We start from the raw sequence: 26,281 nt of genomic DNA on the forward strand, positions 1-26,281 counted from the left end.
ATTCCTCAATAAGCAGGCATGACACTCACAGCTTTATGGGTTCTCATCAAATTACAACACTCCAAAGGCAGAAGTGTATAATGAGTGTATACAGAAACTTGTCTCCCAGTATGGTAAGTGCCACAAATGCCATTAGTGCCTGTGTAGAAATGTAACTCAAGGTATGCACTGGGTAAAAATGTTTTGTTCAACCAACTTATTTCCAACCATTTTGAAAGTACTGTGTATAGAGGCACATATTTTTGGTATTAAGTTGATTCCTGTATAAAGGGGTCCATTTTGCTTCTCAAATATTTACAGCAGAATTAATCGGTTGTCCGTGAATTGCATAACTCGCAGGATAATCCTGACTTCAGAAATTGTCACATCTGTAAATAAACTCTAAATTTCATGGTTAAGAGTCGATTTCGCATTTTGCAATTCATTTCACATCATTTCGTTACAAAACAGGATAGGAAAATGCACCTCACACCTTTCAGAAACATAGGAAATTAACGTTACAATGTGTTATTTCACATTTCGTGTTTTTATGCATGCCTCTATGTATTGATTTTTGTGCATTTTCCAACACAGTCTTCCCCTCAGTGAGCATCTCCTGCTCTAATTTAATTTCATATTTCACGTCAAGTGCTGTTCCATGCACAGTAAAATGTAAAATATGATCTCGGGTTAAACATTTCATAGTGAATGAATTGTAAAGAAAATGTTTTTTTTTTCATTCACTGTAGGTGGTTGCGGCAACATCCCAATGTCCTCTCTATGAAGTTTAAGAAGGGAGTTAAGAGAGCAGAAATCTCAAATGCCATCGACAATTATGTAAATGGTTCTATAGGTAAGTTAAATTTAACTCTTAAGTCATTACTATATCCTTGGTAACAATTTATATGTGGTGACTGGGTTGGTGGGTAGTACCAGAAAGTAAGAGCATGTTAACCCTTCCAGCATGAAGAATGCATATTTAAACCTGATTTAGACGAAAGCATTTTCCTTAACATTTGTGCCATGACCAAAATGCTACAGTGTAAAGTTAAAAATCTTATGGCATTTCAGATGCCATAGCATATTTCATGGCATTTCTCAAGGATAGAACCCGTCCTATTTCCGTAGCATAACCAATCAGAAGGGACCTCTAGGTCACAAGTGCAGTTGTAATGGCAGCCGCATGGGATGTAAACAATGTACCACTTCACATTTTAAAAGCAGAGAACTTTTCAACCGAGAGGAATAATATTTCGTATAAAACTTTATTAGGTATAAAACAATGGCACTGCTTAAATACATACATTTCAACATTTACTGTACACGTATGGAAGAATATTTTAGTTGTTTCAATTGTAAACACTGTGCACTCAGCAAAGATGGTGTAACTCGATGTGCCTTTCATGCTGTATATGTTATACATTGCAATTGCAAAAGCTAACCGAAAAGTTACATGAAATGCTTCCGTCCAAAGTACTATCTGCTATAAGATTTTTGGAAGCATTTTAAATAGTATTTACGCTAGCATGTATGTTAAGGGAAATGCTTTCGTCTGAAGCCAGCCTTACGTTTTCTCCTCTTCCCATTTTTAATGCTTGCTGTGAACATTTGACATTTTATTTCATAACTTGCATACTTGGTGGCAGCACAAATACTGCCATTTGTTGTTTCTATGCTTGTCCAAGTGGCAAACATACTTTACATTTTCTCATTTGGCACATTGGCTGTCAGACCTGCTCTTGATTGCTCCTTGCAGATACTCTTAACTTCATAATAAACAAGACATAATAAATAATAAAGGAAGAATATACAAAAAGAAAAAAAAAATGAAATATTCAGGGATGCCAATACTGATGCTTGAAGCAGATTATGTACAGTTTTTGTATGTTCTATTGTAAAGTGTAGTAGTTTGCATTTGTACACAAAATTTTTGGCATGTACAGTACATAGTAACAGAGTAATGAAGAGAATGAACAATCAATGGAATATATTTTTGGGATGGCAACAGTGATGTTTGGAGAAAATTACGTACAGTTTTTGCTAGATATATTTCGAACTGTAGTATTCGTACACATTATTTTACATATGTTCAGTACATAGTAACAGAGTAATAATGAAACTGAACAAACAGCATTTTTTTTTAGATTTTTTTTTGGGGGGGGGGTAACACTTACCCTCAGAGAAAAATACATAAAGTTACATAATATATGACTGTGTTAGAGAAAAATTAACTTTTTGTAGCCTTGTAAATATGTTACAAGGTTGACATAAGAAAAAAGTCAGTTATACTTCATTGGAAAGCCATGTTTCTAGACAAAAGCAAGGCAAAGTAATTTTAACGCTTGTCTGTTCTCTATTCAAACAAATATGTTCATTTGACATTTGAGTTTTTGTTTTATGTCCACATTATGCACAGGAAGGCTAATTGTGACTGGACCTACAGTTTAAAGTGGAATCCGAACCACTTGTGCCTGCATCAGCTAATGTGCCCTGTGCCCAGGACCCACTAATTACAAGGTGACAACGTTACCACTGTATCATCGGGTAACACCCCCTCCTAAAGTTTTGCTCAAGTGTAGTTTTTTGTTATGTTTATTGTATAAGTCAAATTGAATTGGCAAACGTTGGCGCTTGCCATTTAAATTTGTGTCCTAATTAGTAGAGGCACATATTTTCGGTAAATAAAAATGCTAGATTTCGGTACAAAAACAGTCAATTTTGGGTTCAAAAGCTGCAAATAAAATGAAATTTTGCTGTTATAGCGGTAAAAAAGCGACATATAAAATGACATCTTGGGTTTTAAAAATGTTAATATAATCCCAAATTTGATTTAAAAATTGCACTATTACACAAAATGAACATATCCCTTCTAATAGCACATCAAATCATTACCAGAATATTAAGTTCATTCCTGTATAAAGGGGGTCCATTTTTACTTGTCAAATGTTTGCAGCAGAATTAATCAGTTTTTCATGAATTGCATAACTCACAGGATACTTCAGACTTCAGAAAGTGTCACGTCAGTATATAAACTGTAAATTTCATGTTTAAGAGTCTATTTCGCATTTTGCAGTTCATTTCGTGACAGAAAAGGGTAGGAAAATGCACCTCACACCTTTCAGAAACATTAAAAATTAACATTAGAATGTGTTATTTCACATTTTGTGTTTTCGTCAAAAACTAAATATGCATAAGTCTACCAATTAGCTTTGACACAGGAAGTGAGCCAAAAGTCAAAAGTTTTGTTTACTATACAAAATGTCGTGCCCAGGAAAGCATTCTAGAGATCTCATAATTCACTCTTACTGTAATTTTCTTTTGTGGCTCCTGTGTTGATGTTCCTGCCATGAATTATTGCCTGAACTTCCACAATCCATAAGAACACTCATGTGCATTTTATCCAGGCACTCAATCTCGCAAGTTTACAGGCATCCCCGATGGTGCAGTGGTTGCATCGTCACCTTGTAATCAAGGGGTCCCAGGTTCGATACCCGGTGGAGGCACATAGTGGTTTGGATCCCACTTTAAACTGTAGGTCCAGTCCCAAGCCTTATTGTGCATAAAGTGGACTAAAAACACGAACTCAATCACTCGCAAGTTCATGTGTTTGTTCATGCTTGCAATATTGAGTGATAGCGGTTCCATGAAGATATTACTTCAATGCATGAAAATGGCAAGACTGTAGTGGCAAGAAAAGAAATAAATAGTGACAACAGATACTTCGACCAGGAGAAACATGTCATACACATTTGTAATAATATCATTAATTTCGTAAATGGTGTTCTGTGGATGTATCAGATGCTGTGATCAAGTTTCGGACATTGTACATTACAAGGGGTGTATTTATTATTTCTCAATTTCATTTATTATTTGTATAGACCTATATTAATCATCCAGTTCATCAGAAGTCATTATGGCCAGCATTTTATATTTTTATCTTTCACTCACTTTATTTATTGGAAATTTATTAATGCTTTTCGAGTCCTCGTATCTCACTTAATCAACCCACATTCCTTGTTTATTACAAGAGTTGCATCTGTGAAATAGACCAAAATATAAAAGCAATATTTCAAGTGAGATGTAGCAATACTCTAACGTTGAGACCACCACCACTACTCACCAGATGATTGAATGGATTTTGCAAGATCTCACACAATTTATATTCATCTTTGTTCAGAATACATTTAAAAATGTCATGGACAATCTTTTTTGACAATTTTTTATATCACTGGTGTGCACTTTTCCTTCTCTTTTCACTTAGTTATAAAATTGCTGTGCACAGTGGGTGCTTTATTATTGTACACAAAGAAGACTGCAAAACACTGGGAATGTTTGTTAAAATTTCTTATCTACTTCATTCAAATAGTAGTCATCGTTGCATTCAATCTTGCTGTTTAATTGTGCAACATAAAAATGAGAGAATGACGTTCACGTAAAGATAAAAGCTCAAGAGAGAACCCTACAGTACAGCAGGAATATGGCTTCCATTTGAAATATGAGGAATATTTTATGCTGAGGCAATACTTTGGACTCGCAGAACACACTTCTAAGTTTCCTACATACTACATAGCAAGGTGGTAATGCTGTGGAAGTTGCCTACAACCTGCAAAGTCTGAGATTGGCTGCATTCTGTCATACATCATGTGCCCATTTACAATGTTAGAAGCATGAAATTATAATATCTCTGGCCATATTTCAGGTGCACACCTCTAACTTCTGGATTTGGATCAAATGTGTTACATCAACAGTTTTTTCAATTTCATTGAATTTGCAATTATGCATTTCCCTAAGATATTAATTTTTGAAGTAAATATCTGCATTTGAATTGTTTTCACAAAATTATCAAACTTTTACAAAATGTCATTATTATATACTGCTGGACAAAAAACACCGGACACTTGCATTTTTTGTGATAACGCAATGGGTCGATAAAAGCTCTGGTACAAGGGCTAACTAAATGTTGCAGAAACTGAATTAAGTACGAATGCATAAACAAAGTCCGAGCCTATGAATGGTGCATATGGTACTACATGATCTGCCGAACATTCTGTAATATACCTGCGAGCTGTTATTGCAATTCAGATGTCAAATATTAAAGTGTCCGGTTTTCATTGTCCAGCAGTATATGTACAGTTGATTATGAACTGTATGGTGTTAAGTTCTTGAACATTGGAAGAAAAACTACACTTTTCAGTGACTTTTTCTTTATAATAAGAAAATTGAGTTAGTATTAATTTTCAGATAAAAATTATTATAAAATAGATACTTGGAGCATTCCAATGACGTGTACGTGAATTTTTTCCTGCCTTGCAGTACAATTTTGCAAGCATGTAAACAGATGACTCAATTTTTTTGATGCATATAGTGTGCTGCCTTTATGTGTTTGTCCCTCCAATGAAGGAACTTCGTCCATTTTGCAGGTGAAGTAAAATAAAACACACCAAATAAAGTCTATGGTCAAATAGATCTCAGGTGAGAGATTCTAGTATGCTCAAGTAAGATAGAACGATTCTCTCCTCATTTTTTTTTAAGTGCAGGAGATTTCTGTTTCTTCTCTCTCCTCAAAATGACATTGAATAAACTGTAGCCTTATCTTTTGATTGTTTGAACTTTTGACTCCTCCCACCACAATCTCTAAAATATTACATGCTTCTCAATATGTAAGCTTGTCGAAGGAGAAGTTTTTTCATTGCAATTTATAGAGTTTATCTGCTCTGTAGTTTGAGAGTAATTCAAAAGATTTAGAAGTAACAGTGTGAAGAGAGATGGGTGAGTGGTGTATAAACTTCTTTTGAGAAGAGTGCCAGTAGTGACATCTGTTAGAAATAAATGTACACTTATGAAGATTATGTACTAAATGTTTCTTGGTACCCATTTAAAATAAAAGTTGTTAATGTACTCATAAAGTTAGTGGTGGTGAGTAAGTAGAAGGTACTAAACGAGAAGCAGGAGCATAAAGTGCTGTCCTCAAGTGGTGTCTGTAATGTCGACCATCCGTAAACATTTGTGACTATTCACATTTTCAAATTGTTGCAGGAAAGGATATGAGTCACGAGTCGTGGGCTGCATTGTATGAAGAAGTGCCCCCGTTGCTCACCAAGCAGGATTCCGAAGAGTGGAACAAGACACTGAAGAATGTTGCACTTAGTTCTGATGCCTTCTTCCCTTTCAGAGACAATGTTGACAGAGCATATCAGGTTAGTTTTCGTAAAATGTATATTAGTAGTTAGGTGGAAAAACAATAAGCAGCTTTTAATTTTGCCACCCAAGTTCCAAGATTAGAGTTCTATCCTGATCATGGCTGTTTATCAGTTTCATCGCTATTAATACGTTAACTGCCAGGGTGTGGTTTCACAAATTCCTTCCTCCTGCGCCAAATTGGTTATTCTTAGGTTCATACCAGTTACGAGTAAAAATCCCACCCTACAGTTTTGTATCCCAATAAAACTGGAAATTGGACTTTATTTTGCAAATTCGCAAATTTCATTTTTTTTTTCTGTAAATAGAACAGCTAAAAACTTTTGTGTGCACTCGACTCCCCAAGTCTTGTTGGTCATGTTTTATGCGCATCATTGTTATGCTAAAGACTGACAGCATGCTAAGAAAACAAAGTGCAAGCCATGTGTATTGGTCATAATGACCAACATGGAAGAGAATGTGTTAACCATAAAGTGGCAGAAAAGCAACACAAACTATGTAATGATAGATCATTACTTGATCCTTTTTTTTTATGTATAATTATACATGTATATTAATTACTTTTAATTAGACCAGTGTATTTTTTTGTTTTTGTGTATGTTTTATGTAGACTTTCTTCGTTGTGCTTTTTGAATTCTTTGCCAGGAGTAGACAGGAGAATTGAGGGTGCTAACCAGTCTAGCTAAGCTGGAAATCCTGGAAAAGTCAGGGGATTTTCTTTTTCTGGAAAAGTCAGGGAAATATTCTGTGTTTCTGGAAAAATTCAACATTTTAGTAGTAGCACACTAAAAGTAGGTTTTTGGAACAATGAAAAAAGGACATGAAAGGCATTTTAATTTTTTTGTGGTCAAACTATACTTCAGTTTGATACACTGAGTATTGCTGGTAGTTACGCTGAGTGGCTGGCTACTCACTGGGAACTATCCGTGAATTCTGCTTGAATTTTCTCCGTACACGTGAAAAATTGCAAATTTTATTAACCCATTCAATTTATACATACTTATTAATGCACTGAGGCAAGTTTTTCACAGTTGAGCTGTTATTTTTACCAAGGAAGGAAAAGAAAAAAAAGCTGGGTGGAAAATAAAACCAAATTCTCTCAATCCATTTGCTTTGTTTGTCTCCTTTGCGGAACAATCTATCTGACATGCTGAAGATTATTGCAAGATATTTTGAAGTTGATTAGGTAAATTTGAAATTGTTATACAAAATTGTTATATAAAATAACGTAGATTACTATATCCCGTTACATTTGTAAATTGTGTTTGTAGATGCATTTATAGTCTGAGTATGCGAAATGGCAAATGTAAACTACGCACCTTGAAATTAAATATAAATTAGGTAAAAGGAAACACTCACCGGACAGTAGGAAAATTCAAAATTTTTGCTAATTTATAGCATCATCGGTGTGAGAAGAAACAGAAGACCGATGATGCTATAAATTAGCGAAAATTTTGAATTTTCCTACTGTCCGGTGAGTGTTTCCTTTTACCTTATTTGATTTTTACTTAGCCCTTTTGGCCCTCCTTGCTTTTATCCATTTTATATATATATATATATATATATATATATATATATACCAGGTGTATAAGCTTAAATCTGCTGTTTTGTAGTCAGAAGAACACATGGTTTGTTCATAGAAAGCAACAAGAAATTTATTCAAAGTACTTGCCCTCGCGAGCTACACATTTTGCCCACCTCTCGGGCAATTTGTGGATACCACGCCAAAAACAGTCCTCCTCTTTCGAGGCAACCAACTCATCAAGCCATGTTCGGACGTCTGCATACGAATCGAAGTGCTGCTCAGCGAGGGCGTGGCCCATCGACGAAAACAGATGGTAGTCGGAAGGGGCCAGGTCTGGTGAATAGGCGGGATGGGGTAGCACCTCCCAGTTGCGTGTCCCCAAACAGTTTTGGACCAGTCTTGACGTGTGCGATGGGGCGTTGTCGTAGAGGAAAATCAGCTTTTCATGTCTTTGTTGATAATCCGGCCTTTTGTCACACAGAGCAAGGTGCAATTTGATCAGTTGTTGGTTGTAGCTGTGGGCAGTGACAGTTTCACCAGGTTACAACAGCTCAAAGTAGACGATACCCTGTTCATCCCACCAAACACACAGCATCGTCTTCCAGCCGAAGCAATTTGGTCTCGAGGAAGATGTTGATGGTTGGCCGGTATCAACCCACGATTTCTTGCGTTTAGGATTCTCGAAATATATCCACTTTTCATCGCCAGTCACAATCCGATGCAGGAAATACTTTCTTTTTTGTCTGGCAAGCAAGATTTCGCATGTGTTTTGGCGTCTCTCCAGCTGCCGATCGGTCAATTCATGCGGCACCCATTTTTCGATCTTTTGAACCTTTCCCATGGCACGTAGATGCATGGAAATAGCTGCTTGGGTAACACCCAATTGCTCGGCAAGCATCTTTTGCGTTTGGGTATCGTCCTCGTCCAAAAGAGCCTGCAATTGATTGTCCTCAACCTTCCTGGGCCGATTTTCACGCTTCTTGTCGCTCAGGTCAAAATTGCCGTCTTTGAACCGACGAAACCAATCCCTGCACGTTGTTTCCGATACAGCACTGTCACCGTAGGCCTCCACAAGCATTCGATGCGATTCGGCAGCCGATTTCTTCAAATGGAAGCAGAAAAGCAGAGCTTCCCGCATATGCTCTTTTTCTGGCACAAAACTAGACATGCTTCCCACAGGAACACTGTCTGTTGTTGTCTGCACGTGCTGACGATGTGCACTGATTCGTGTTGACAGATGTCCAACTCATACAAACACCAGGTATGGTGTGCCCATGGTAGCTTCATACGCTCACTAACGCCATCTATGAGCAAACAGCAGATTTAAGCTTATACACCTGGTATATATATATATATATATATATATATATATATATATATATATATATATATATATATATATATAAATAAATCCCGGTATCATTACGGCAACCACTATACTCTGCAGGAGTGTGGCAACCACTGGAAATCTTTGAGTATACTCGTTTTTTAACGTGTATATTTATATATCATATCGTACTGAGAAGCCTGTTTAACTTTATTTGTAAAATTTGGATAAATCTCTAGTAAATTCACTCCGATATCATTGTGAAGGCCATTCGCACCACTATCATTGTAACACCCAATGTATATATTTGTTATTTTGCTATCATTGTGGAACCATTGCAGCAACACTGCTACCAACTGTTGAATATCATACTTCTTGTCCCCGGCTTTGGTTATCAGTTGACATCACGTGTGTTCGTAATGAAAGACAAAGCAGCTTGACAAATATATTGTAATGATGGTCACGAAGAAGGAGAAAAAGAAGAAGAAGAAGTTAGCTGAAAGATGCTCGTATGATTTAATGTGGTGTACTGTGGTGTCAATGAAACCTTTTGAGCATAGCTGGAGTGAGTTGAAGGATGATTTGCGAAATTATTTCCCTCGCACTCGAGCATTGGAATTTTACATAGCATTAAATCGGAACAGTTCCGCATTGTGTATTTCAGGCTTGTATAAATACTGAACTTGTGTTGCAATTTGCAGGAATAAGTACCAATCGTCATGAAATGGCATATCTTATGGTGTATGGTACCTCAACGAAATCAATATCAAACATATTCAATACTTAAAAGGTAATTGTGTGGTATGTAGAGACTGTAATGTTCCTACAAATTACTTATGTTTGCAACCCACAAAACTGAAAAAGTGCCATATATTTGCAGAAATAAATATTCCGAGTGAAAAATACGGTGAAGTGCACCACGAAAGTGAAAAAGTGCAATATAATTGGAAAAATAAATATTCCGAGTGAAAAATAAAGTGAAGTGCACCATTTACATTTATTATAGAATTGAGAAGGTATGTAGTAATTTGCACAAGATAAGCATGTTAATTGCAAACAATTATGCGCAGCAATTATAATTCTACTGTACAGTTTTCGTTATCATGGTTGATTCATTCTTGTGGTTTTCATGAACGGTATTTGTACTCGGTGTTATTGAAGATCTCTTGTTCATGAAGTTTTATTAAATTATGTGCTAGTTATTTCAGAAGAAAAGGAAAATTTGTAAACATCCAAACTAACTTTTTTTAAAAAATACATATGGAGGATACTCACTGCTAAAAATCTGTAGTTTCCAATCTGTAATTATATTTATCTTGAGACTTTATCTTCCTTAAAATCCTAAATAAACTTAGTGAATTTTTTCATACACAGTTGCATTATTTTCTCTTGTAATTAGTTCTTCTTCATGCAAAAAGTATGACAATTATACACTAAAAAAGTGGGAATCAAGTGGGAAAATGAAACATTATATTTCATGTCATGTATGTAGCTGAACGTTTAAGGGAAACGTGCCCTTTCAAGGATGTTTTAATTTTGAAATCATGGTAAAATTCTGTCCCATAGGAGACGCCTGGAAATCATCGAATTTCGCGTATGTTACATTTGTACTTACTTATTATGCATTGCTAAACGTCGTCTGCGTGTTTTTTTTGCTGTTTTCACTTCAAAAACTTCGATTTCTGACAGTATTCTTCGATGCGTTTTCACTTACGTTACGCAGAACATAGCGACCAAATTTTGACGACCGTTGTCTGTGATGGACCACAAACCATTGGCGCTAGCTCCACACACCATTGGCACTAGCCCCACACAGCATTGGCAATAGCCCCACATACCATTGGCATTAGCCCCACAAATCATCTACAGGTAGCCCCACGCACCATTCGCAGGAATGAGGTATGCCTATGAGGTTAGGTTAGGCCTGTTAGGTTAGGTTCTATTAGCATAAATACAAAACAAAAAAATTCCCGTAACCCCCCCAAAAAAACATTGGCACTAGCCCCACACACAATTGGCATTAGCCCCACACACTATTAACATTAGCCCCACAGACGATCCACGGGTAGCCCCACGCACCATTCACGTGATCGAGGTATGCCTACGAGGTTAGGTTAGGCCTGTTAGGTTAGGTTCCATTAGCATAAATACAAAACAAATTTACAGATTTTCGTGTTAATCAGAAAAAAAAAACACAGACTATGTTCAGCAATGCATAATAAGTAAGTACAAATGTAACATACATGAAATTCGATGATTTCCAGGCATCTCCTATGGAGCAGAATTTTACCGAAATCATTTGTGAAAAACTGGAACATTTTTTTTTAAAATAGAATTAGATGGAATGAAGGTGTTTTGATATTTTATACCGTTGACCTGTTTTGTTGTGTGTTTATTTTAGAAGGGCACATGTCACAACACCCTTTTATTTTAAAATATTCCTTTGGTAAACAATTTCAAAGTTTTACATTCTGTAAATACTAGAAGAATGCTCAACACTACTCAGCTGGCTTATGTAAATAGTATGTGTGAACACAAATGCCCAAAAAGATTAGATACATCCTTTTTACCAGTAACTGCACACTGGACCAGCATTGGAATTAACTTTTATCTGTATTAGCACTTTCAAGCAAGGCTTTGAACTCAATTTAGCCAACACTGGACTTATACCACTTTCCCTTCTCTTCTCTCCCCCAACATGATAAATTTTTTACCAATTCTCTTAGCAGGAAGACTAATTTTTGTAGAATTTTGGCAATCATTGTTACACAAAATTTGAACCTTCATCAAAGTAGTGAGCACTGTTTGGATTTCGAAAAATGGGTAAAATTATCGCAAAGTTAAAACACTTTTTAAATACATTTCTCTACAGTTTTTAATGGTCATTGATATTTCTTCTTGTGAAAGAAACACATTCCCAGTTAATTACGATGTGTCTCTAACGCCAGAAACCATCTACGGATAGCCCCCACACACCATTCACAGAGACGAGGCATGCCTACGAGGTTAGGTTAGGCCTGTTGGGTTAGGTTCCATCAGCATAAAAATACATTACGATGTGTTTCTAACGCCACAAACCATCCACGAATAGCCCCACGCACCATTCACGGAGACGAGGCATGCCTACGAGGTTAGGTTAGGTTCCATTAGCATTAAAATACATGATTTTCCTCTTAAATTAAGTTATTTTGCTTCTGAAAGTTTGCATTCGAAAAGAATACACTTCCATAAACATAGGAGAGTCCACAGAAATGTGTTAAGGTAAGTAGTTTCTTGTGTAAAACGTAAGAAAACTGTTTTAACTCTGCGATAATTTTACCGAAAAATGTTACTGGTAAAATTCTTGATGACGGCGAACACTATTTCTTACTTACTTACTTACTTACTTACTTAGTCGTCATCAAATTCCTCTGACTGGTGGTTTCTCGTCCTCTTCTACCTGCCGGTGTCGAGGGGTTACAGAGAGTTCTCCAGACGTTTCTGTCCATCGCCTTTTCCTGTGCCTCTTTCCATCTTATGCTTCGTTTCTCCAAAATCTCTTTGACATTCATATTCCATGTCTTTCTTGGTCTTCCTTTTGGTCTTGTTCCTTGTGGACGTGCTTCCCATATCTGCTTTGGCAGTCTCGTCTCACTCATTCTGCTCAAATGGCCGAACCATCTGAGTTGATTACGTTCAACTGTTTCTTGTAGTGGCTGAGCATTTAAAGATTGCCGGATGGTTTGATTCCTTATCCGATCTTTCCTGGTTTTCCCACTTATTCTTCGAAGGTACCTCATTTCCATTGTTTGTACATTTTGCAGGTGTTTTCCAGTCATTGTCCAATTTTCACTGCTATATGTAAGTGTTGGTATATAAATTGTTTTATATACAGTGAATTTTGTTTGGGTAGATATTTCTTTTTTGCCTATAAATCCTCGGTTTATCATTTGATATAGCTTTCCTGTCTTCATGATTCTATCTCTTATTTCTTCCTCTTCTTTTCCTTGACTGTTTATAATTACTCCAAGATACTTGAAATTTGTCACTTGTTCTAAAGGTTTGTTATTCAGTTTTAACTTATGGTTTGTCTTTTCTCTGCTAATTATCATTGTTTTAGTTTTCTCCGTATTTATTTCCATATTCTTTTTCTTTAATTCTTCATTAAGAATATTTAGGTTATATTGTAAACTAGCCTGTGTATTAGCTATTAGTATAATATCATCAGCGTATATGAGCTCTGTTAGTTTAATTGATTTCATATTCCAGTATCCTACATGAAATTGTTTCATTTTTATATGGCATTCCTTTATTACTTCATCTAATAGGATTATAAATAGATATGGTGATAGTATATCTCCCTGTTTAACTCCTGTTGTTATTTCAAATTCCTCTGACTGGTGGTTTCTCGTCCTCACGTAGCATCTGCATCCTTTGTACCAACTTTGGATTGCTTTTATTAGGTTTTTATCCACTCCTTTCTTCTCTAAAGATTTCCATATCTCATTCCAAGGAACTCTATCAAAAGCCTTTTGTAGATCTATAAAACATACATGTGCCTTTTTATTGTATTCTATTGTCTTATCTGTTATTTGTTTGAGGGTGAAAATATGGTCTTGTACACTTCTTTCTGGTCTAAAGCCTGCTTGACTTTCTTCCAATTGCTCTTCGACATATTTTCTGAGTCTGTTCTCCAGAATTCTTGAATATATCTTCCCTGGCACGCTGAGCAATGAGATTCCCCGATGGTTTCTGCATTCTCTATTATCCCCTTTCTTGAAGATTGGGATTATTACTGATATCTCCCATTCCTTCGGTACAGTTTTCTTTTCCCATATAGCATTCAATAGGTTCAAAAACAGTTGCTCTCCAGCATTTCCCATGTATTTAAGCATTTCTGGTGTTAAACCATCATGTCCACTGGCCTTACCTAACTTCATTTTCTTTAATGCTGCTTTTAATTCTTCTACTTTGATATCATTTATTTCCTCTTCTTCATCCTCCATTTCTGTATTTTCTGTTCTTTCGTTTCCTATTTGAACCTCCGTCCTGTTAGTTTGTGTTTCATCCTTCAGCAATTCTTCGAAGTATTCCTTCCATCTTTGCATGATTTCTTCTGGTTTTGTTCTTAGTTTACCATCTTTTCCTTTTATGTATTTTAATGGGCTTTCTTTATCTTTTCTCATGGTCTTTAAAACTTTGTAGAATAGTTTTTGATTTTCTCGGCTGTTCTCTTCCATACTTTCCCCAAATTTTCTCCACGAGTTCTTTTTAGCCTCTAACACTTTCTTTTTGACTATATCCCTTTGCCTCCTATACTCTTCGAAGCTTTCTAAATCATTAACTGATAGGTACTTTTTCCACAGTATTTTCTTGTGCGTGACTTCTTCTTTCAGCTCATCTGTCCACCATGCCGTTCTTTTAATTTTGTTTCCGATGTATGTTGTCCCGCAGCATTCCTCTGCAGACTGTAGCAAAATCTTCTTAAATTCATCCCACAATTTATCTACATCTCTTTCTTCCTTTTCATGTTTCTCTTGTATCTTTGCTTCTATTAGTTGCTGATATTTTTCTTTAACTTTTGTATCTTTTAATTTATATGCCTTTATTCTTATTTTATTTTGTTTTTCCTGTCTTTTTCCTTTAGTTTTTAGCACTCTACTTTTTTGTACTACTCTTTCCATTATTAATAGTTTATGGTCACTCCCAATTTCCGCCCCTCTTTTGACTCTGGCATCTCTTATCTTTCTCATCGTATTTCTCTCTACTATGAAATAGTCAATTATAGATTTTTCCCTTCTTGTTGGTTCTTCCCTAGTGTATTTATGGATTTCTTTATGTGGGAAGTTAGTATTTACCACTACCATGTCATTTGTTACACATAGTTCTAAGATTCGTGTACCATTATCATTTAATGTCCCTTCTCCATGTTGTCCTATTACCTGTCTCCATTCTTCCGTATTATTTCCTGCTCTTCCATTTAGATCTCCTACTATCAATACTTCTTCCTTTCTTTCATCTATGATTTTCTGTAGTGAATCAAAGAACATGTTTTTATTCTCTACTGTATCATCTTCATTTGGACCATAAACTATTATCATTGCTATATTTTCTTCTTCTTCTTTAATGTTAACAATCATTATTCTCTCACTTATGAATTCCCAATCTATTATATTGTTTTTCTTTTCTTCGTGGATCAGAAGTGCCACCCCTCCTCTAGCTCTTTCCATTCTCGATAATGGAAAAGAAGTTGAAATAGTAAAAGAAATGAAGAACACCAAAGTAAAATATTTAGCCCTAACTGAAACCAAGAAAAAAGGAAATGGAGAAATTGAGTTAGATGACGGATATGTACTGATATATAGTGGAGTATCGAGAACACTATTTCTACAGAAGAAATTACTTAGCAAGTTTCTGTACCATTTGTGATGTTTCTTGATGTTATTCCAGTAGAGTGTATTGTGTTTAACATGAAAATCAGTATATTTGCTTTCTATTTATGCTAATGAAACCTAACAGGCCTAACCTAACCTCGTAAGCATACCTCGTCTCCGTGAATGGTGCATGGGGCTACCCGTGGGTGGTTTGTGGGGCTACAAAATCGATTCTTGTTTCGCGATTAAACGTGATTCCCACGTTAAAGAATGTTTCGCAATGCATAATAGGCGAATTCCGATGGAAAAAAAATAGAAAACTAACGTGGGAAACGTGCTCGCCGTCATCAACAGTTTTAATATGTTATTTATGTTTTAAAAAAAACAACTTATAAATTACCGTATGCAAGTATGCACGCTTCCCATGGAAAATGTATTTTCCGTTGACAAGTGACTAAGTATCGTACACAAGTGGTAAATAATGTAGAAGTAAATTAAAACCTCAGTAGAATCCATTTACGGAATTTATATTGATGCTAAAGAGAATCAAACATGTCCTGCCTAACTTAACCAGGTGGTGAAGCTAGAATTTGAACTATTTTCACCAGATTTTAAAGTATGCACGTGCATGATCTACACTGTGGTCTGGCATGCTATATACATGTGTGTATTCTTCAGTTGTCAGTGTGCATTTATTTTCGTGTTGGCAATATTTTTTTCTGCATGCCATGGAGTTGGAAAAATACTGCAGGGTGTTCTGATAAATACTGGTGCTGCTAATATGTCACAAGGCATTAGTATAAAGGGGCATTACATTCTTAAATGTTTTCATTGTTAGGTTAGGCCGGTCAGGTTTAGGGCTATTAGCATTAAAATTACTTCGTTAAATATTCCCAACACCATTGATGCAATTTCTGGTTTCAGTACTTTCTGCTACTGTCGCTACTTGGTGACTTGTTAGCAGTAAGTTCTACAACATTGCTAATGAATATAATGAAATAAGGTAAAATACAATGTACTGTTATGATTCAGGTAATTAATTTTGCTGGTGAAAATAGCCACATATGATTTTCTCAGCACTTGGCGAAAATATTCGAGGCCTTTGTTTATAACATTATATATATGCTTCTTTAGTAATTTTTACACATAAAATGTTTCTGAAATTGAAACGTGTGTTTATTTTTAACTTCAGGCAAGCAACCTAACCACACTAAATGAGCATTGTAAGTGTTAGATAGGGATGTATTCTGACTTGAGCGCTACGGAAAAATCTTGAAACACTAAGGGTGCCGTGAAACCATGCTCTACAGCTTGTTAGTCTATGCCTAACGATTTATTATGTGTATATTTTTTATCAATATAATGTTCCACACTTTTGCGAGTATTGGTAAATGCATAATTTTTAGATTTATCATCATATGCAAACAATTTTAGGCAAAAATGTTGCCCCACCTGTAAAGTTAAAGTGTTATTTGATGCTACGTGCATGTTGTGCTGTACTTTACAAATGCTTTCTTTTGTTTCATAAAGTGGCACACATTTCCACTGCTGAACTATATAAAATGTGCGACATTATGTGAACAGGAGTGTACCAAACACACATGCTTTGAATTTGAGATTTAAGTCCACTTTTATGTTCAGTTAAACTAATTGGGACTTGACCAACAGTTTAAATTGGGAGTGGGATCTGAACCATTTAAGACTCAAACGGATATCAAGCCCTTGATTACAAAGTGACGGTGTTACCAGTATGCCACTGACGAAACCCTTACATATGCTTTGATCAATGAAAATGTTCAGTGAATGAAACAAAAGAAACCTAACCTAACCTTTTCATTTGTACATCCAGTACTGTTTTGCATTTAAAATATAATTTTCTATAGTTTGACGAGTGTTGACTTTTTCCCCTCTGCGACCTTTCAATTACTAATTTAGTCAGCAATACAGGGTTATTAGAACAATGGTTGCAAATTTGACTTCATGCTGAGACACCTTTAAGGGTCAGAGTATGCCTGCCAAGCAGATTCTTGTTGGTGACACATGCATCAATTTCCATACAGGTTGGCATGTTTAAAACTACTTGTTCTAAACATTTAAAACACAAAACTTTGTTTTCTTTTAAAATACTTTAAACATTTCAAGCACACTGCTGTAAGCATGTTTTTTCAACTTTGTCTTGTTTAAAACATATTTTGAAACTTGATATTTGAAATTTTGTTGTTTTACTTATCCTTAATCTCTGTTATTTAGTTTACTGTGCACAGACATTGGCCAAATATGTATCCATTTCACAAAGAAACATGCCATTATGACTACCTGTAGGTTACATTTAAAACACGTGAATAGTGTTGTTCCGCACTCATTGTTTATTGTTGTTAATGCGATTTGTTTGCATCCACAATAAAATGTGATATTTGGGAAAACAGTAAAACAACTACAGAGATTGATTTGCTTTATTTTAATTGCTTTCATGCCACTTCTGGCTAATTTGAGAAGATGAGGGTGAGTGACGATATGATGAAGGGACACTCACAAACATCCATGCCTAAGCTGGGATTCTAACCCGGGACCCCTGGTGTCGTAGCACGATGTGCTAATCACTTCAACACACGTGTCGGCCACTAGAGTTAGTGGGGACTGACAACCGTGGATTAACTAAACCTTGAGCCTACATGTAAGATATAAAAGTAATGTAAATAGATATTTTAAGAAGTTCTTCAAATGTTTTCCGTGTAACTAGAAATGCAGTCCTTCCTTGCATGATAAACATATTACTTATCAGAAATGTATTCTTGGCACTCTGTTTAAAACACATAGCTATTTTTTCTTTTACCAAAGTTTAAAACACATTTGTGGGACTGATACATGGATGAACAGTTTTGTTCTGCACTCAATGTACATTCCCCTTCCTGTAAAATGACACAAACTTTGTAGGGTTGTACAGTTAATGAATGTGTCACTTTATCTGAACTGGAATGTACATTATTGTTAATGTTTTTTTTTTTGCATTCACAATAAAATGTGTGGTATTTCCGGCAACAGAGTGGCTAGTACAGGGATAGAGTGGATCCTGGTAACTGTGGATTAGTTGAACATTCTCAACAGCCAACATGGAAGACTTAAAAGTATAACGTAAGTATTTTAAGAAGGTACTCGGGTGTTTACATTATAACTAGAAACACAGTCTTTCCTTGGATGATTAACCCTAAACAGCTAAAGTGGAAAATCAGTAACAGTAACGCTAAAGCTAAGGCATTCTCATCTTGACGACCTTATTCTTTGGCTTTATTGGCTACCAACATAATTTATTTCCGATAGTAACAAACAAAAAAGTTTTGACATGATTTAACATTCATAGTTGCATTAAAAACAGCAATTTGTTTGGTATTTTACACATATTGCTTTGGAACAAAGACTGCAATACATTTTTGTTGTACCCTCTTTTCCTTTGATGGTATCACAGGTTATTTGGAAGTTTGATACATTGATGCTGTGGTGTGAGTTGTCTAAAGCAACAAAACACATATTTTTAGTTTTGTTCTGAAAAACATTTTTTTTTTACCTTGTTGAAACAAAAAATAGATATGGCAAATTTGGTTACATTAAAGCCAATGCTTCGTCACAATGACTACCCACATAAAATAATATCAAATAATTTGTCAACTAGACAGAAATTGAACCCAGACAGTATCACTCCCTCTTTCAGAGTTTAAGGTCAGTTGAAAGTATCGAGGGTGCCAAGTATATCATGTGGTAAGAAAAGGTGGAAGGGGGGATACTTTTTTGTATTTACTAGTCTTCATTTTGATAAAGCTTTATCTTTTTTGGGTTAACAGATAATTATCTGAATATGTTTTCTTGGCATTATGTTTTAAACATTATTTTCTTCATGGTCAAACGGCCTCCCCGATGGCGCAGTGGTAGCATCATTGCCTTGTAATCAAGGGGTACCGGGTTCGATACCCATTGGAAGCACATAGTGGTTCAGATCCCACTTTAAACTGTAGGTCCAGTCCCGATTAGCCTTACTGTGCATAAAGTGGACTTTAAGCACCAAATCAACCAACCAACCAATCTTCGTGGTTTAAAATAATTTAAGAAAACAAGGAAAGTTGTTTCTTCATTAAAAAATGCGAACCCTGCTTTTATAGCTGCAATTATCTGGTATTCTTGACTTAAAAATGACAATTTTTGTTAACTTTTCCACATGGAGTTTTTAAGTCTAGTCTATGTATAGTACAGCTAATTGGGACTGGACCTACAGTCCAAAGTGGGATCCAAACCACTTGTGCCTCCGCCAGGTATCAAACAACTTTAGCACTTATTGAAAACATTGAGTTACATAAAAATATGTCACTCTGTCCTACCTGTAATTATTAAATTGCTGATGGGCATTTGTTACTTCTTGTGTATTTCACAAATAGTGATTATATCGCTAATATTTCAAAAAATCTTAACAGCTGTGCCTTGATTTAAAAACTACTTTCTCCTGCTAAGACAAATTTCATAAGAATGATGTAAATTATAACTGTACATTGTTTCAGAAAATTTCAGCCACAGCACATGCTGAAAACATAATATTTTGTTAATGAAAGTAGAAGCTATTCATAACTTGCAGTCACTCAACACTTCTTTGTCAGCCACCATGGATGGGAGATATTTCAGCATTGGGGATTCCTTATGGTTGTCTGTTAACCTGTATCAGAACAAGAACATTTTTGCAAGTATTCTTGTGAAAGTGATTCATTAACTATATACATAATAAACAACTATATGTACAGACTAAATTCAATGCAATGTGTAAAACTTAGTAAACTCTACAAAGTATGTTGTTCTACCACCTTGAGCTACCTTGAAAACAACGATACCATATGAGTGAAAAAGTGTTGTGAACATTTTCATTTTACACAAATAATTTGTATTGAAGTTTATATTTTGACTCACAATAAAGTTTATGTATCACAACACAAACCTATCTATACTTAAGTTTACACTACGACACCACAACGTGAAAAAAACAAAACAAAAAAAATGTCGGCCAAACCTTGGAAACAGCCAAAATTACCAGTGCTTTATGTTCGTATATTTGGTAAACCATTTTTAGTATGGTTGGTCGAATGTCGAGCCAACTACTTTTCGCTAGTTGGGATACCACAATATTTTGTGAATTTCTTATGAAGAACACAATAAGAAAACAACTTCAAAAGTTCCAGAACCTTTATTCCCAGAAACAAGTCGGATTAGAAGCAACCCCCTTTTTTAGCACAGCTAGCACAATTTCAGTGTAACATAAAATTGCATTTTATCCTTAAACAAACACTGCATCCGAAGCACAAAATTTGCAATGTTTAACGTTTTTTTGTAAGTATAATATTTTCTCTTAGATATATTAACGATTTTCAATAGGCCGTAATAATTTTCAGTTACATTATTGTTGTTGAAACATTGCTTACAGAGAAAATAAGGAACTGTTGTGTGTACATAAATTATCAATTCTTGACTTGAGAAATGTTGCGAGAATGCATATCCAGTGTTTGTTTCAGAACATTCTTAATTTTGTTACAAGTGGAAAACATCAATCATTATGCAAAATTAACAGAAAATATTTAAATTGGAACAGGTGACATTACAAGTGTCGACAACATACATAATGGCTTACGCAGTAGAAATTTTAATCATAGTTTCTGCAAGAAAATCACATTCTTCAATACAATATGTACTATGAAAATGATATAATGCATATTTGCACAGATATTTTCTATAATTTGTCCCTTACTTGCTACAGTTCTAATTAGAACTGATCAACAAAATTTTTATTTCAATGATATTCCAGGATATCATGTTTACAACATTCCGTACAAAGAATTATATAAAGGATAACTTACACCACATAACTGAATTCCAGTTTTGCCATGTACTTTTTTTACACAAGTTTTCACTTTTGGATCACTGTGTAATAATAGTCCATAACCTCCAGCATCTTCTAAAACTTGGCATATTGTCTCTGAACGGGCATATTGTCTCTGAACATGTTACGTTACTATTTACACTCCATGACATGGGTTCGGAAACCGTATGAGGTTTATTTTCACAGGACCTTGTTTCACTGTTGCTCACATCCAACTAAAAATAAATACATGAGAAAAAAATAGTAAATACTATCTTAAATATCTTTAAGTGAACTACAGTGAATGACCATTAGAGTTATCATAAAACTGTATTCATGAATTTTAAGCAGATTTACTAATAGGCACTATTTTGGGTGCATTCCGAAAGTCTTAACGAAACAAACGCATCCAATGAAAATAACTGGGCTTGTGAATCTGTTGAAACCTGTTATTTTACAGACTTATGGGACACTCTAGGCAAAAGCGCAGGTGCAGCGTTTTGTTTAGAAAAAGTTTCCACATGGCGTCTAGCGGAAGGAATATCCTTATTGCAAAAATAAACTCTACTGTGGGCACTGTTACTCACTTTACTCACATTCTAAGAACTGTTATAGTCATACTCATTTTGTGCATGTTGCTTCATATCGCTATCTGTTAAAATTATAATACATTTTCCGAACTAGTGCAATTTGAATCCAACAGCACGTACGTTGTCTGGAAGCAGCAACTATTCTCACCGAACAAACGAGCCTCCTGATCCATGCGTTTGGTGAATCTCATTCTTGCATGAAACACACGGAATGAGACTTTTGGAACAGCATAATGAAACTCACGGAAACACTTATGTGACAGCCAGTTACCATAACTCATTTAATGTGTTAAACTCGTGTGACTTTCGGAACAGACCCTTTGTTATTTTGTTTATGAATAAAAACATATAATTCATATCTCATGTTTTGTACATGTTTATATTCACTGTTTGTTTTTCAAAGGCAATCAGATTGCAATCACTTTGTCATATACATTAATTAACGATGTGAATGAACTATTCACATTTTGCTATGCATTGAGGAAAGAAATCTAAATTTCAGTTTGTGATGTACAAATTGCCATAAATAATAATAATTTTAAGTCCAGTGCATTTCAGGCAGGGCTGAAGCACAATAGCTTCCCTTAAATTAATAATTGGTGTGACATACATAATAGCTGATTTGGGGGGAGTTCATCTGTGCTTAAAATATCTGATGGTAAAATCTTGTATTTTTTTTAACTCCAGAGAAATTGTACACATGCTTGAATACTTCTATTGCCATTATTATATGTATGTTTGAGAGCAAATGCATATAACCTACATCTCACAATGTTTGCAAGATGATGGTCGGGCGGAGCATTAACAACCAAGCAAAATGCATTACAAAAAGTATTGCTAATGCAAGAGAGAAACATTGCTCAGTGGTTCTCACAATTTAGAATATTAATATTGTCGAACATTAGAAATTCCTCAGAATTAATGAAATGGTACAAATAATTTAACTGATATTGTGTCAATTTATAATATAAAGTTTTGGAGTCAGAAATAGTTTTGTTGCAATATCCAGAACTGTGGACGTACAGTATTTCGAAACCACATAATTCATTTTATTTTTTATTCAAATGTGTATCTTAATAAATATATTTTGACACTACTACGTAAGTACAGTGTTGGCAATAACTATTGAATTTGCATTATATTACGTACTGAGACATTGTACCATTATGAAGACCTAAAGACTCAATCCCATCCCTCCCTCCCAGTTGGCTTGTACAAGTGTAGTTAAAGTAGCAATCGAATAATACATAACAATTTGTTTGAGGTAGTACATATCATCTTATCTGGATTTCTTTTAAAGAGGACATTATAATTTTTTTTCGAAGCAACATTCGAATATTATCCACAAAATGTTGTTTTCGGCTCCTCACTCTCCTTTCCTCAAGGTTCTCATTTGAAAATAATAGTAATGGCAGCAGTAATGAAACTTCTGAGAGTGCCATGAAGATTTGTACTGGTGTTCTTTTTTTCAAAACACACAAATTACACATGAACTCACAATGAATTACAATTTCTAGGAACAACCATCTGATTTGTCTGCATTGATTACTTCATGAAATACCAAATGCAAGTATACAGAAAGAGAGCTGTTTTTTTAAAATAAATAAATAAATAAATGTTCATGTTTTGAACTACATCATAACGTTTTTTGTATGTACACACATTCAAGCGCCTGTTCACTAGGCAAGAATGCAATTCAACAACAACAGCATATTTTCGTGAGTAGTTTGGGTTTCATATATACAAGAAAATGAATTAGTCTGATCACTTAAATTTTAGTCTGCCATACAGAAGTAATTTTGGACTGAACCTTCAGTTTAACACAGAATCCAAATCTCAGGACCATTTCGCACATAGGAGCAGCTTAGTTTAAGTTTCAGCCTGACAGGCAATGTGCTAACAATTATAGCAATGTGATCCTCAAAAGTGCATATCATATAGTAGCATGTAATCAAAATATTATGCAAATCCAAAATTTTCAGACTTGGTAAAAATTAACTTCTTTAGCCTTCTTGGACCTGGATAGCAAAGTAATACAGAGTCCTTATTGTGATTTCACAAATGTCAGTTATTTAGCAAATAATCGTGAACTCTATATTTATGGGATGGCATTTTTTTTTTTTCGATTCTGGCCCCCAAAGTTAAGCTTAAAGTAAGATTCTGCCGATTTAAAATTAGGCCCCAAGTTACGTCCATGTAAACAATCGTATAAACAAAGCCTACAGAAGCAAAGAAACTTACAATTTTGCAAAACGCAGCTTCTTTCCTCTTCTGACAGTCCTTTTGTGCTTTCATATTTTGGTTTCCATCCAGTTAGGGTGTCTTTTCCACCACCTCTACTCTTCCGAACCATTTGTAAGATCTTTTTCGCTCTCGACGCCTGGAAATAATAATAAAGTTTTTAATGGTATGTTGTTAAAGGTGTGCATGCTTCTACTGTAACACGCTATTCAATAATTTATTAGGGATCCCTGGTTCGAATTCTGGCCTGGGCATGAGTGTTCTCTGTGAATGTCCCTTCATAAATGTCATCACTCCGTCACTCATTCTCATCGTCGCGATTAGTCAAAAGTTTTGAAATGGTACAAAAACTCATTTACATTGATTGGAAATATATTGTAACGGCATGGGAGAGATTCATATCGCAAATATAACATGTTACAAGATAATAAAAAATTGAATTAAAAACATTTATGACAAATTTAATGTAAATCATTGCCACTTCTATTTTTACAGTGCTTCGCCATCCTAATACTATGTATCTCAAACTCTGGTCTTAGAGATTACTTCGTACACAGATCATGAAATAAATTAATTTCATGAGCATTCAGGCTATTAATGGACGGCTCTTCTATTTCTTATTTTTTATGCAGAAATAAAGCTTTCCAGTCGCTGACAAAATAGGACAAGAAAAAGCAGCCCTAAAAATATGAGAACAAAGGCTTATCAAACAATGAGTGACAGATTTGTAGGAACAGAACATGTACCTTGGCTTTCTGATGTATTTGTTCGTTTCCGGTTTTTTTTAAAAAAAAAAAAAAACGATGTTTGCAATCTGAGCATGAAATCATTGATTTGATTTAATTTTAAACGTGGAACATACAAAAGTCCGATCTCACTGCAGTAGATTTAAATTAAAATCTCCACAATCTTACGCTAATAATTTCGGCCTCCCCCTCCTCCCCACACACATACACACAAAGTAACACCGATTTTAGCTTGATAACCTCATATTTTGTCTGAATTGAGAATATTCTAGTTACTTACGTACGTGCAATAGTATGCTATTTAAATAAAGTTACTGAAACTTCAACTTACCATAGTTTTATTTGAGTTTGTACTTCTTCGTTTTCCTTTTGCAGCTAGCACATGTCGGAACGCTGCAAGCAAGACAAAGCATTCACATTAAATATCACTCCTGCTTCTTCGCGTTGGTGGACCGTGTGCTCGGTAGTCTGAAAGAAATGTATACGAACGCTCACGTGGTTTATCCAATGCTACCAACTTCGTTTTCGGTTGCCACTTTAATGAAACTATGAACAAAGTGTATAAAATCAACATATACAGCGACCGACTGTCGCGCTCCAAGCGGAGGAACCGTGAACTAAAAAAATATACAATCCAGACATTCTGCTACCAATGTGGCAACATGGTCGAATTTTCGATGACAGTTTATTGTACTATTACTTCAAAATTTCACAATTTTGACATTCTACTATCATTGTGGCATCAATGACGTATTTCCAACGACAGTTCATTACACTCTCTCGAGTATCAGGAAAACGATAAACAGGGTTACCTTCATGGCAACCGTATACGGTCGTCCTAAACACCCGGTCGTCACTTTAAATGGAATTTTCAAATTGACGGTAGTCACATTGGTTGTCGGATAAATATATATATATATATATATTGGCAATATCAGACGTGATTACTTACTCTAGGAAATACACTTTCAAAAGAATTTCTGACTTCGTGGACTTCCACTTCCATCCTCTTGGGAAAGCTCCACTCCTACCTTCATGACATTGAACTCCTTAAGAAAATCAACACTCGCTACCATTGACATCAACATCACTTCCTTCTACACCAACATCCCGTCACTCCCACAGCCTCTGTTCCATTAAATCCTCCCCTAACAGCAGATCAAAACCCCACAAGAAGCACTGTTAGGATCATGTGATCAGATCTGCTCCTTGGGTGGGTGGCTTTACTACTCTTCCTGTTATTGGCTGAATGGAGTGTAGAAGACAACATTTTTGGAGGAGGGGAAGTCATGCTTATTACAACCTTAAATACCATAGGTGAAATGCATATTTGACGTAATGTGCTTTTAATTATTGACTTAATTGTTCGAGGATGAAATAGGGTTGGCCTGGTTGACTGGAGGTTGCCTGTAAGCACTGTGGTTTTAGTTGGTTA

The 26,281-nt window shown here is 35.4% G+C and overlaps 1 protein-coding gene across 1 annotated transcript in view; it reads left to right on the forward strand.

The window, feature by feature from the left end:
• LOC145994821 (bifunctional purine biosynthesis protein ATIC) overlaps positions 1–26,281 on the forward strand; it is a 94,142-nt gene that overhangs the window by 65,657 nt on the left and 2,204 nt on the right. Inside the window, exons 12-13 of the mRNA XM_083131144.1 lie at positions 729–832; positions 6,016–6,176. Of these exons, the coding sequence (XP_082987270.1) occupies positions 729–832; positions 6,016–6,176 (265 nt within the window). The remainder of the gene's footprint in view (positions 1–728; positions 833–6,015; positions 6,177–26,281) is intronic.

The sequence above is a fragment of the Lepisma saccharinum genome, chromosome 1 (assembly GCF_977018435.1).
Source record: "Lepisma saccharinum chromosome 1, izLepSacc3.1, whole genome shotgun sequence".
NCBI classification, from domain to species: Eukaryota; Metazoa; Arthropoda; class Insecta; order Zygentoma; family Lepismatidae; genus Lepisma; species Lepisma saccharinum.